General features: G+C 40.5%; 1 protein-coding gene across 2 annotated transcripts in view; it reads right to left on the bottom strand.

The window, feature by feature from the left end:
• LOC129437193 (serine/threonine-protein kinase SIK3 homolog) overlaps positions 1–14,534 on the bottom strand; it is a 30,369-nt gene extending 15,835 nt beyond the window's left edge. For both annotated transcript variants that reach the window (XM_055195337.2, XM_055195338.2), the window contains exons 1-9: positions 14,157–14,534; positions 2,481–2,597; positions 2,332–2,395; positions 1,478–1,639; positions 1,272–1,396; positions 1,049–1,172; positions 853–971; positions 530–640; positions 319–450 (exon numbers count right to left, since the gene is read on the bottom strand). In XM_055195337.2, coding sequence (XP_055051312.2) covers positions 319–450; positions 530–640; positions 853–971; positions 1,049–1,172; positions 1,272–1,396; positions 1,478–1,639; positions 2,332–2,395; positions 2,481–2,597; positions 14,157–14,390 — 1,188 coding nt within the window. In that variant the 5' untranslated portion in view covers positions 14,391–14,534. The remainder of the gene's footprint in view (positions 1–318; positions 451–529; positions 641–852; positions 972–1,048; positions 1,173–1,271; positions 1,397–1,477; positions 1,640–2,331; positions 2,396–2,480; positions 2,598–14,156) is intronic.
• Between the last annotated feature and the right edge of the window lie 122 nt (positions 14,535–14,656).

The following is a 14,656-nucleotide window of genomic DNA, read 5'->3' as shown; positions in this document are numbered from 1 at the left end:
ACTAAGAAATAAAGTCGGCGTCCTCCGCTGGTTATATCACTTCAGAAATAAAGAGTTATATAATTCACATTTATTTCACGCAAAGTGTAAAATCTTACTCTTTTCTGAACTAAGAGAACCTGCGGCTAACAAAAGCGTCCTCCAGAGGACCTTCACGACGTTTAAAATGAGACGCAGCATGTATATCCCTGGACGCAATCCCTCTTGGGACTCTTTCTAACCAGATGCATTCATGAAGTATGTAAATGAGATGCTTTCATGCATATTCCTCTCATCAGAGGACAGAATCAAAGGGTTGTTAGCGGTAACCGTACGCACCTGCACGGCATTGAGTGCGAAGACGGGACGCGGTGTGGGCGGAGTCACGCGCAGACTCTTGTGCCGCTTCAGTTTGTCAGACAGCAGACTGTAGGTGGCGCTGTAGTGATCGTAATCATCTGCGTGCAGAGACTGCAAGTGGACGTACAAAGAGTTAACACATCACAGAAGCTTCATTGTGAGTGTACTTGTGTGCATTTTTGTGTGTCACCTGTAAGGTCCTCTCGCGGTCGAAGCCCATCTCTGACATGACCATTAAGATCTGTTCATTGATCAGCTCGGTTTCTCTCTCCACCTTCACCTGCTCACATTCCTCGATCAACTGAGATCAAACAGATAAAAGAGAGAGCTCTGTTAGTGTGCACCCTACATAGACAGCATTTCAAGACATTATAGATGCGCCCCACAACCTATTAAACTGCTTTACACAATCTCTCATTTCTGGTAAATATTTTAGGCGAGGATTACACAATCTCAGACTTTACTGAACCAGCTGATTGTCATAAAGTGTTCAATGAAGTTTTGGTTTCTTACTCTGTCAAACTCTGGGTCTGGGTCTCCTTGTCTCATCCACTTGTTCTTGCAGATTTGCTCCATTGAAAGACGTCGACTGGGCTCCAGAACCAACATGTGTCTGATCAGATACTCACAGTCTGAAATATACAAACACTTTGGTCAGTTACAGAGCACATGAGTGTGTGCGTGTGTCCGTGTGTGTGTCCGTGTGTACCTGTGGACATGAAGAAAGGAATCCGGAATTTTCCACTTAGGACTCGAGCTCGTAGGTTCTGTAAAGTGCTGCCATCAAACGGTAAAGCTCCACATACCAGAACATATAAGACCACCCCTAAACTCTGTAGACAGACAGACAGACAGACCAATGTTAAACCCTGCTGAAGTGTCTGTGTGTGTGTAAACATGTTTAATCGTGTGTGTGTGTGTGTGTATTTTACCCATATGTCCACTTTAGGACCATCATACTCTTTCCCCTCGAAGAGTTCAGGTGCAGCGTAAGGAGGGCTGCCACACCACGTCTTCAACAGCTGCTCACGTGAGAACAAATTACTGAAGCCAAAATCTACAACGACACAGAGACATCCGTCAAACACACACACACAACACTTACACACAACACTAACACATATTAACTAACACACACCTGCAATCTTGATGTTCAGGTTGTGATCCAGCAGCAGGTTTTCGGCCTTTAGGTCTCTGTGTACGATGTTTCGACAGTGACAGAAATACACCGCTGCTATGATCTGCTTAAACTTTTTCCGAGCTTCTTTCTCTGCCATCCGTCCGTGTGCCACAAGATGATCTAACAAACACAAACAAACAAACAAACAAACAAACAAACAAACAAACAGGAAGATAACATCATAAGTGAGAGAAAACAGAAACACGTTGAAGTGATAGTGACACATATTTGGTGTTTTATAAAAGTATTGGACAGAAAATCATCTGAATATATGAGGATGTGTGTCGTGTGGTTTGTTGCGCTGCTTTTAACTCTAGAAACACTAAAATGGTGTTTAATTGATTCTTTATTTCTTAAATATGTGTAAATCATCCTTTTATTATATAAAAAAACATTAGTTGGTATTGTTAATGTTCATGCTAATTTAATTCAATGTTATACCATGGGCCTGTTGAATGCTGTATTCTGATTGGTTGACAAGTGTTCTGTGGGTATGCAATAATTTCTGATAACCGCACACCTAACTTGTCAAATGTCTTTAAAATAGGCACTAGAGCAATGTTTGTTGTAACCGTGGTATAAGAGGAATAATTGACTCCAATCCTTTGAATTATTTGAAAATAATACACACCTGCGATGTAACCACCTTGGGTGTGCATTATTTTCTTATAATTCAATGGTCCGTCGTCAACTATTCCTTACATAACTTTATGTTTTCATGTTAATGGTTAATGATTGATTAAAACAGCATCACTGATCAGAAACATTGGCGTGATTTGTTAGTATGGAGGCAGATGTGAAGGTTTACTCACCGAAGATCTCTCCTCCACTGGCATACTCGGTCACCAGATAGATCATACGCTCGGTCTCCATCACCTACAATACACACACGTAACCATATTCAGATACAGAAAACAGAAGATTCTGACCAATCAGCTGCGGGTATGAGGTGAGGGGGCACCTGGTACAGGCGAATGATGTGAGGGTGTCTCAGCATCTTCATGATCTGAACCTCTCGAAAAATCTTCTTCAGATTCTCATCGTCCAGCTGAGTTTTATCTACGATCTTAATCGCAACCTGACAAACAGAGAGAGAGAAATAAAGAGAGATTGAGAGATACCGTACGACCAGACTAGACACAGACTCTCCTGTAGTTTATGTCTGTTAGCATTGAGCTTCTATATGCTAGCACAGACGCTACACTGATACACACATTTGAAATGTTTTAAAACATCACATTACAGTAATGAGCTGCATCACTTACCTTCATACTATACAGCAGGTCAAAATCAGTATGCAAGGTGAGTAGTGTGTCTACATTTATTGCATTTTAAAATAACGCAGAAAGGAAAGACTTCTGCATTAATATATACATAGATCACACAATCAGATTGAAGAAGTTTGTGCCAAAGAGTAAATCATGAGTAAACCGCATACTGCGTTTAGATACAAACACGGACACACACAACACAGAGACACACAGACAGACAGACAGACAGACACACAACACACACACACACACACACACACACACACACACACAGAGCTCTTGTGCAGAAACTCAATATGCACCACAGAAGAAGTACCATATACACAGTCACACATATCTTGCTTTAGGAAATGCCTATAAGCATATTTATATTACTGTACATCAAACATTTTCAGATATTTTCATGCTAATCAAGAATACTTGTATTGATTATGTTTGACGAGTGCTGATTTTCCAAATGCATATTATAAACAAATGAACAAACAGCTGTGCAAACATCGCCTTTGTGATTCAGAATCATTTTTAAGAAAGATATTATTAGTATGAAACACCTCAGACTTAGTTTGGAGACGAGTAAAAGGATCCTCGTCTATACAGGCATTTCAGAAAAGATCTCTGTTCAGACTATACATGACCATAAACACATGAAACATGACCATTCAAACACAATTATGTCTGAAATTTGTATTTCATATTATTCAGTACATATAAACTTATAGTCCAGGTTCAGCTAGATAGACGATTACATTTAGTTAAAGGTGTGAGACTAAGTTCTGTTCACACAGACACAGCTCTTAAATAGTGTGTATGAATATGAACTAAAAACTGTCAAACTGTCACACTGGACGCCTGTAGACATAGTGACAGATTATAAAGTATTATTTTCACAATGGAGGTTGCACTGTATAACAACATTAGGAGCAACACGATTGCGTATGTTACGCAGGAAATTTGCAGTTGCACGATGACATTTATGAACACTTGTATGTAGAATATCACATTATACTGTAACCCTAACTATTGTGAAGGGAGATGGACTCTGCAAAGCATTACGGAGATTCCTGACCCTCGCATATCACTGATGCCCCTCTATGACTTCACTCCGGACCCTCGCATATCACTGATGCCCCTCTATGACTTCACTCTTGACCCACACATATCACCAATGCCCCTCAGATGTCACTCTTGACCCTGAAGATCACTGATGCCCCTCAGACGTCACTCTTGACCCACACATATCACTAATGCCCCTCAGATGTCACTTCTAACCCCTGAAGATCACAGATGCCCCTCAGATGTCACTCCTGACCCACACAGATCACAAATGCCCCTCAGACGTCACTCCTAACCCCTGAAGATCACTGATGCCCCTCAGATGTCACTCCTGACCCACACAGATCACAAATGCCCCTCAGACGTCACTCCTAACCCCTGAAGATCACAGATGCCCCTCAGACGTCACTCTTGACCCACACAGATCACCAATGCCCCTCAGACGTCACTCCTCACCCACACAGATTACCAATGCCCCTCAGACGTCACTCCTAACCCTGAAGATCACAGATCAGGGCTTGACATAAGGGACTGCCTGGTTGCCCGGGGCCAGTGGGAGAGAAGCTCGGGCCAGTATATCGTATTGTCCCTACCCTAAAGATAATCGATGCCCCCAGATGTCACTCCTAACCCCTGAAGATCACAGATGCCCCTCAGATGTCACTCCTAACTCTTAAAATCACAGATGCTACTCAGACATCACTCTTGACCCACACAGATCACAGATGCCCCTCAGATGTCACTTCTAATCCCTGAAGATCACCAATGCCCCTCAGATGTCACTCCCGACCCACACAGATCACTAATGCCCCTCTCATACTTCACTCTTAACTCCCGCAGATCACAGATGTCCCTTAGATGTCACTCCTAACTCCTGAAGAACACAGATGCCCCTCAGATGTCACTTCTAATCCCTGAAGATCACTGATGCCCCTCAGATGTCACTTCTAACCCTGAAGATCACTGATGCCCCTCAGATGTCACTTCTAATCCCTGAAGATCACTGATGCCCCTCAGATGTCACTTCTAACCCTGAAGATCACTGATGCCCCTCAGATGTCACTTCTAATCCCTGAAGATCACTGATGCCCCTCAGATGTCACTCCTAACCCCTGAAGATCACAGATGCCCCTCAGATGTCACTCCTAACTCTTAAAATCACAGATGCTACTCAGACATCACTCTTGACCCACACAGATCACAGATGCCCCTCAGATGTCACTTCTAATCCCTGAAGATCACCAATGCCCCTCAGATGTCACTCCCGACCCACACAGATCACTAATGCCCCTCTCATACTTCACTCTTAACTCCCGCAGATCACAGATGTCCCTTAGATGTCACTCCTAACTCCTGAAGAACACAGATGCCCCTCAGATGTCACTTCTAATCCCTGAAGATCACTGATGCCCCTCAGATGTCACTTCTAACCCTGAAGATCACTGATGCCCCTCAGATGTCACTTCTAATCCCTGAAGATCACTGATGCCCCTCAGATGTCACTTCTAACCCTGAAGATCACTGATGCCCCTCAGATGTCACTTCTAATCCCTGAAGATCACTGATGCCCCTCAGATGTCACTTCTAACCCTGAAGATCACTGATGCCCCTCAGATGTCACTTCTAATCCCTGAAGATCACTGATGCCCCTCAGATGTCACTTCTAACCCCTGAAAATCACAGATGCCCTCAGACGTCACTCTTGACCCACACATATCACTGATGCCCCTCAGATGTCACTCCTGAACCTCACAGATCACAGATGCCCCTCAGATGTCACTCCTCACCCACACAGATCACCAATGCCCCTCTCAGACTTTACTCATAACTCCCGCAGATCACAGATGTCCCTTAGACGTCACTCCTGACCCACAAACATCACTAATGCCTCACAGTTCATAGACAGAACATGTGCAAGAGAAAATGATTGAGACAGACAGACTGAGAGAGAGAAAGATACAGATAAGAACAGAGAGAAAGAGAGATAGGAAGAAAAGACTAAAAGAGAGAGAAGTGTGTATGAAAAGGAAGGGATGGCAACATGATTTGGCATGCAGCACACAGGATTATTGCCATGGCAACAGTGTGTGTGTTGTGCTGAGTAAGCGACAGTCTATACTGGAGCACAGCTGCACAGACACGCCAACATACATGAAACACACAATAGATCCAGAACAGATGAAGGTGTACCAGACGAGTCATGATGACATCATCACTGAGCAGTGCACTAATGTGAGATACTGACCACACTCAAGCTTTGTGTCAATGAGGAGATTATAACACTGCCCAGCACAACAACTCATATTATAACTGTCTGCTGCATTGCTTTAAATAAATTACACTAAAATATAATGCTGTTTCTTCTTTTGATGTAGGGACAAATATCAGCAAATTATTAAGGGCAGATTTTACGTTAACCTGAACACATCATAAGCTACCACATAAACCACCCCAGCCAGATGAAATCACACAGCCATGACATCACTGCGCTCATGCTGTTCATCTGACATCAATGCAAACAAGTGACGCAGCACCTGTTATAGACCATTGAACTGAGAGAGAGAGAGAGAGAGAGAGAAATATATGTCGAGAGAGAGAGAGAGAGAGATAGAGAGCGCAAGTCTTAGTATGTTAATGGGCTTACGTGGGCATCTGAGTTCAGGTAGGTCAACGTTGCCAAGACAAATCCTGGAGAAACTTTGATGGTGGATGATTTTGTCTCACACAGTCAGACTTTAACAACTGACCACTATTTACTTTTGTTCTGATAGTTGCTGGTGCCAAATCTGGAACCACCCAAAATATAAAAACAGGTCTGCACCACTATAAAACCTGATGAGCTTAAAACCAGAGGCTGGAAAACAAAAACCTGAGTGCTGTAATAGTGTGTAACCCCTGACATCCCATTCATATCAGTATCACACTCTTTTAAATATGCGCTAACATATAAATTGCAAACATCTGAAAAAAAGGTCCACGACACAAATCTGGAAACTTCCAGTAAACCAATGAAAACCTGTCACATGCAGACATCAAGCCAACCAGACTGAAGCTGGCTCAATAAAGAGAGACTAAAGAATAAATGATATTAACATTATAGACAGTAAGCAAACGGCTTTCATGGAACAAACTTAACTTCCGGTTAACTTTGGCAAAAAATCAATAAACAACACAGTACTTAAGAGTTGAATACTTCTGATAACAAGCAAAATCACTCTTGATCACCGAACTTCATATCACAGCTAAAGTAGGGATGCACCAATACGATATTCTGGATCGGATATCAGACTAAACAGGAACGATCCAATTCCGGTACTGTGTGTTACCTGTGGTTGTTACTAACAAGCTATTAAAGGACAAAGTATTATAAAAGCACCATAAATGTATATATATATAAAACTATATTCAAAGTCTTCTTAATACACTCGATAGCTTCATGTAAAGGAACAAATGCACATTTAAAAATATAAAAGTTCACAGAAACTCTGTACTCGCAACTGGGTCCGGTCAAGAGCGTAATTCCCAAAATAACCATCTGCACACTAAACCTTTTTTTACTGGGACAGTTTTGCGCAATTAAGGAAAATATATTTAGCATATTTGTTTGATCAAACGTACCAATTTTATGTTCTCCTCGGATTGGAAATGGAAAAAGTGGTATCGGTGCATCCCTAAGCTAAAGCGTATCAAAAACTACAGAGCTAAGGTTACTGTGTAAGATGTGTACTATATAATGTATACAATCTTAACTACTAGGGGTGTCACGATTCTCCAAATCCTCGATTCGATTACATTTTCGATTCTAAGGTCACGATTCGATCCGATTCTCGATTTTCACATATTTTTTATATGGCATATAATTTAGACAAAAATTATATGCCATTATTTATTATTATTATTATTATAATACTTTAACATTAACATGCACATTGCACAACTCGCATATGGGTTTGTGGGCTTCACTTAACGCGAGAGCTTGTAGAGAGAGGATTCCTTCTTGCACGCACATGACTATGCGCGGTTGGCAGTTACATGGATCGGGCGGATGACGTGACGAAAAATAATATTTTAATTTAAGTGGGTGCCGGATCGACTGCTTGTTATTAGCTCTGTCCTTCTAAGCATGCGACATCTCTGTCTTTCATAGTGGCAGCCTCAGAAGTTCAAGAAGAGAACTGAAATGAGACGGTCTAGCCTTCTGAGGACCCAAAATTTGCGTCACCTGCTGCACACGCCCCCAGTAGCGCCCACCGCGCCTGTCAGCAGAAAACAGCGGAGACATTTCTGACTTATTAAAATAAATATGTAATCAGAAAAATATTAATTTATTTCAGAACATATGCTGTTAAATAGATTAATCTACATCAATGTGTCATATCAAATAATCAACCTAGAAATATACGCAACATAAACAGAATAAAATTAACACAAAACATAACTTATAATACTAAAACAGTGACAAGAAAAAGTTTTCTAATAAATACACACTTTTATTTAATAAAGCTTTTAATTGTTTGGGAAATCCTCGGCTGTTAAGGATCCATTCGTTCTATCATTAACAGCGCAGAGAAATGAGGACGCATTTTGACAGAGCTCTTATCAACGCTGGCGAAGGAGGTACGTGGCAAACTCAAAAAATGAGAATTAAAAACAAAGGAAATAGAATGTCAGAAAGGGTTGCCTGGAATTAGTTTTACAACGTGGTAAATCAGGATGACACCAGTGCAGGCTATGAAATAATAGTCCATCCGCGCATCTCTAACATGGACTTAATGCGCGTGTCTTGGACTCATAGCATCTGAAATAAATCCAGCATAATAAGCAGCTGTGCTTCTCTCTGTCTCACGTGCACGTGCTCGCATCTGTCCGACGTCTGAACATAAACTAAAGTAGTAACCCTTACGTATTTGTTCAGTTTTATGCGTTTCATGCAAGCTGAGGCAAACTATCCTTTTGTTTAATATAACCCGCTGCATCTTTGCGCCTCCCTCGCTATCGCGCACGTGCAGAGAGCTGCGCTCTGTCCAAAGTCAGAGCACTGGTAATCCTGTTTATGATATGCATTTCAAGGAGTTGTAGCATCCCTCGTCTTTAAAATATGATCGCGTTCCGCTGGACAGATGTTTTTAAAGGCATCTCTGAGAGTTTTTTCCCTCGCTTCGCTTGGCAAGCCGACCGGACGTGAAATGGGGGCGTGGCAGCATCGACGATCCCATTTTTTAATTCGAAGTTCGAAGCTGTGATTTAATTTCGATCGATTTCGATTTAAAATCGAAATCGTGACACCCCTATTAACTACAGATCGCCTGTTAAACCTCCCTTCACATAGCGCTGATCCATGATTGCCGTCTCCCCTCGACCCAAACATTTGTTATTTTCAATGAGGTATTTGTTCAAGATTTTAGTTTAGTAGGGGTGTAAATCGGACAGTTCACTGCGGTACGATACAATATTGGTTTTCTCCGCAGGCGATGTAATTTTGCAGATATGTCAAACATTTCTTTGATTACGGTTTGATTCATTTGGCTGTATTTTTAAATTATGTGCCTAGTTACGCAGTTAAACTTTTAATAACTTACAAATGCAAACAAAAAATATATAATATGAACATTTTATTAAACTCTTTGAAAATGGCACAATCTCTGTCACCAATTGCAACATTTACAACAACAAACTAACAAAATTAAATAAAGAAAATAAATAATGAGGAAAAAAAGTCACATAAAATTAAGCTTACAATGGCAAAAATCAAAGTCTCTTTTTCTTTCTGTGCTGACACTAGCAGACGAAAAGAATTGAAAATCGCACTTTGGCGGACATGCTTAGATGGATGTTAAGTCAAGTAATGAGGACGTGGAGAGTGTCAAAATAAAAGTACTTCATATCCATATTTTATGTGTGGCACTAATGCATCATATCATAGACATTTAATTGATGTATCGCTCTATATCAATGAAAGACCCCTACAGTTTATCCACTAGACAAAAAATTAAACAAAAAGAGACTGGATGTAAAGTTCTGTCCAGACGCGTAACTGCTAGAAATATTAGAAATAGTACACAAAAAATGGTGTTAAATATTACTAAAAGCTCATCATAAGGAAAACATTTTAGTGCTACAGAGCATCTATATAACACCTCTGTGGGAGCTAAAGCATGACTATAACTGAGGTGTTATATAGATGCTCTGTAGCGCTAAAATGTTTTCCTTATGAATACGAGCTTTTAGTAATATTTAACACCAATTTTTTAGAGTGTAGTAAAGAATGTCAAAAGATTATCTGCTGAACATATTTTCGGCAAAAAACCAAGGCCAAATACCTTGACAAAAATGATAATTTTTATGAATTAAATCATACAAATGATTAAATAATCATAGCCTCGACAGTAATTACTTAGTCTCACGACCGCCAGGTTATGACTGTGGTGACCTTTCAGCATAACACCTTAATTCCAGCTCTCTGAGATAGCTGACCACAGATCATGACTTTCAGTCTCTATATAGGTTAACATCCTTGACAAAACAAGTAAATAACTAATTTGCATTTGCATCAGTCATACAATAATTTAAAGTAATAGGTAAATAAATATTTGAATATGAATGAATCAGGGATTAGGATTTCTTCTGATGGTCAGTCTAGATCTACTGGAAGCTGCTATAAAGACATGATTGGACACTTCATGTGTTTTCTGTGATCAGATAACTTTCCAATTTTTTATCCGTATCTGTTTCATTTACACTTAGACCTCCTCCTGAAGTGATTTGATAGATCAGAGGGCATTACACCTGGTCTTTGGACAGCAATCCGATCAGAGAAAACTCATGAAGTGACCAGGTGCAAACAGGCCTATTGATGCGCTTTACACTTTCGGGTCAAGTCGGGTTCTAAAAAAAAATTGCTGTCAAGTCGAGTAAGACTTAGGTCAAAGTTTATCGGTTCTGTCTCAGGTGGAGCTTTACTTTTTAAAAGTAATTAATGCACTTTAAGTTCAGATAGAAATGGTTCGGGATGCATAACGATTAATCGTGATTAATCTATAACAGAATAATGTGTGTGAACTGTGTATAATAATTGTGTATACATAAATATTAACTTCTTACACTCTGAGGCTATTTTGGGGATTTTCGCCTGGATTTGGCCTACCCAATTTCAAAAGCTTCTCATACCCACAAGCAGAGGTGCACATACAAAAGTTTGGTATCATTTTACAGGAAACCCTTTGAAATTACATAAAACACTGTTAAAAGTGCTCAACATGGTTGTATGTGTAGTCAGTCCTCTAATAAACACAAAAATAAATAGGCGCTTTTTGATGTTTTTTTTCTAAAGTCTGTATTTAAAAGTGTATAACTCTGGCCCTGAGTGGGAACGAAACCTGCAGACAGTTTTGTTTGATTCCAGCAATTGCCAGCTTACAGAGGAAAAAGGAATTTTTTCTCTATCATAATAATTGCAAAAGTTATTTTACTCCAACTGATGGGAGGAATAATACGCTTAAGGAGTACAATTTCTGCCTAAAAACATTTGAAGTGCTACCATAACCACATACAGTGGAATAAATGCAATATCTTTATATCATTTTAAAGAAAACCCTTTGAAGTTACATAAAAAGCTGCTGTTTGTGACAAATATTGTTATTTATGTGGTTTTTCATATGATAAAACACCAAATTTTCTTTTTTTATGTTGTAAATACTGCCTCTGATAGTGTATAACTCTGGTTCTGGGTGCTCTAGCAGACTGCAGACAGTTCTGGTTGTTACCAGCAGCAGACAGTAAACACCCAAAAAAAGAATGAACTCTTTAGCATGTCGCATTCAAAAGTTATTCTCATTTTACTGAAGTGTGCGAAAATACATTTTTCATATAAATATTAATTTTTTGTTTTGCACATGTAATAAATAGCAAGGGATTATTCATGCACACAACCAAAGAAAATGCTGTGAATGGACTCATTTTTTAGAGTAGGACCTAAGAGAAAAGATGATGTATCATTTGTGGCTATCTGTGCTATCTGAGGCAGTCGACACTCAAGTTTCCCATATGTTTACAAAAGACTATTTTTTACATCATTATTCATTCGACGATTGTTGGATATGTGATAAAAATAGGACAAAAATAACACTGCACTCTTATTCCTGAGAGTGAGAGCTTTCATTTGATATAAGACTTGCCCATGTTTGTCATACTTGAAAAATATGAAATATGTGAATATTAAATGATATTCAAAATTATGGGGGGGGTGATAGTGTAAATTAAGTGTAACTAACTTTCTTACAGTGAAACATATCTCAAAGTGATGCATATCTGCAGAAAGTAGAGAGTCTAAGCTTTCAAACAGTATCTCATATGTGGTACTGGGTCCATGACAGACCATTAAAAATTAAAGGAATATTTTATATTAAGTCAAAATAAGATAATTCTGGACCCGGTACAGGGTCCACAGAGTCAAACAAGTTAACATATGCATGTATAATTTTAAGAAAAAATATATATTAACATAACATTAGGGATGCACGATATATCGGCCGATAACTGCTTATTTTTATATTATCGGTTATCGTGATGATAGCAAAATTAGGCCGATAAATGAAAGCCGATAAATGATGGATTATTTTGGTTTGTTGAACCACTTCACTTGTTCATTGCTGGCCATGTGGAGTTTTGATTGGTGTTTTTGTGACATAGCACGAAGATGACACGTTGCGGGCTTAAGAAGAGTATGCTAGTCTAGCGCAAAGACAAGATGTCCACGGTCTGGGAGTTTTCATTGTGAAAATAATATGAATATTTATCGGCCTATATATATATATAGGTTATCGGCCCCAAATATAAAGAGTTATCGTATCGGATAAAATTTTCATATGGGTGCATCCCTACATAACATAAATATATAAATGTATATACACACATAAGCATTTCTTACATTTATACATGCATGCGTGTGCATTTATCTACACAAAGTTATTATACACAGACATCACACAGAGTTTGCAGTTCATACAGTGATGTAATTGACAATGGTTATTATTCAGAAACATCTGAGACACGATTGGCAGTCAGAATTAATAATAATAATAATAATAATGTGTGACATCAGATCAGCAGACACAACACGGTATACAACACATCATCACAATCAAAACTCACAAGTCTCTGTGTGTGCTTGAGAAAATGATCAGTGTATTCTTGGCTAAAAAACATCTTTAAACACACAACATTGTGTTAACAGCCCAGAGGTCATGGGTTCGACACCCAGGGTACAAACACACTGATAACACAAGAAACCATGTGTAGTTTAAATGGACTGCGTGTTAAATAAAAGCACCTGCCAAGTGTATTCATGTACAGGTTTTTAATGAACGATGCTAATGATCATGAATATTAATATGAATATTTACATGACACACAATCTTAACATATCAACTTTTAAGTGTAACACCAAAAAAGCCATGAGTTTGATTCCAAGGGAACACAAATACTGATAACAGCTTAAATACCAACAACATTTTAACTAGAAGACTGAAAAAGAAACAGAGGATGACTGATTTATAAGCATGTTCAATTTGACATCATAGATGCTGAATGTTTGTGAATTGTGCTTGTATTCGGACACCTCGACCTGAACTGCCTGAGAGTCCATTACTGCGGTATTAAAGCGGTAAAAATAAGTTAAAGGCCGAGGAAAGTCCTAAAGATGAACTGTCATGACACCGGCCAAACCAGGACAGATACACAGCTTACATCACCAAAAGTCTGATTATATCTCTGCCATCAGAACCCAAACTCATCAAAACACACACACACCATGCCAACAAACATATGTGTGTGTATCATCAGATCTACTGAACATCCATCAAATCAAATAATATGACCACACACACACTTTCATCTGTCTTACCCTCTTGTTTTTCTGTATCTATCCCTCTAAATCTCTGTGTTCCTCCATATCTGTCTATCCCTCTATCTGTCTATCTCCTCCTCCAAACACATCACTGCCAAAGCACGCGCGCACACACACACACGTACAGATAACACACTCAACTACACACACTGTCCTTCATACACAATCCACGCACATAAACACGCACACATATTTTCTCTCTCTCTCTCACACACACACACACAGAACGATCACACACTCAACTACACACAGAGAGAGAGAGAGAGCGAGAGATACACGCAGGCACGCGCAGGCCGCATCACACAGCGCGTGTGTGCGAGTTCGCTGGTCGCGCGCATCTATCTGTGTGTCAGCGCGTGGATATGCCCCGGGGTGGGGGGTAAATCTACTGGGGTTTAATCCGCCTCACCTTCGCTTTGGTGATCATATGCGTGGCGAGTTTCACCACGGCGAAATTGCCCTTCCCGATGGTCCGCTCCATCTCATAGTAGCCGACGCGCGCGAGGGGCGGGCGATTGACGCCCGCGACGACGGCGGCGGCAGCTCGGCTCGGATGATGGATAGAGGCGGCGGGCTGCGGTAGGTCGCGGTTCGGGTGCGGAATCCCGGCGGCGGCGGCAGCCCCGCTCGACACGGCCGCCATCTTCTGCCCTCTCTGCGGGAACAACAAGCGAGGGCGCGCAGCTCGCTCCCCGGACACGCCCCCGCCGTGCGTCAGTACGCGAGGCCCCGCCCCTTTGCGCAGCGCCCTCTCATGGATGTCGCCATGGCAACGGTTAGCGTAACAATGACTTCATCACCTTCGCGAACGCGTATTTCGGTCGCCATGGCGACAGTACGTGCGCGCGCTCCTCAGATATCTCGCACTCTGAGGAAACTGCTGTCATGACAACAAGAAGACCCCTGCTG

Source organism: Misgurnus anguillicaudatus, unplaced genomic scaffold, assembly GCF_027580225.2.
Source record: "Misgurnus anguillicaudatus unplaced genomic scaffold, ASM2758022v2 HiC_scaffold_33, whole genome shotgun sequence".
NCBI lineage: Eukaryota > Metazoa > Chordata > Actinopteri > Cypriniformes > Cobitidae > Misgurnus > Misgurnus anguillicaudatus.
This window is presented reverse-complemented; position numbering and strand designations above follow the sequence as displayed.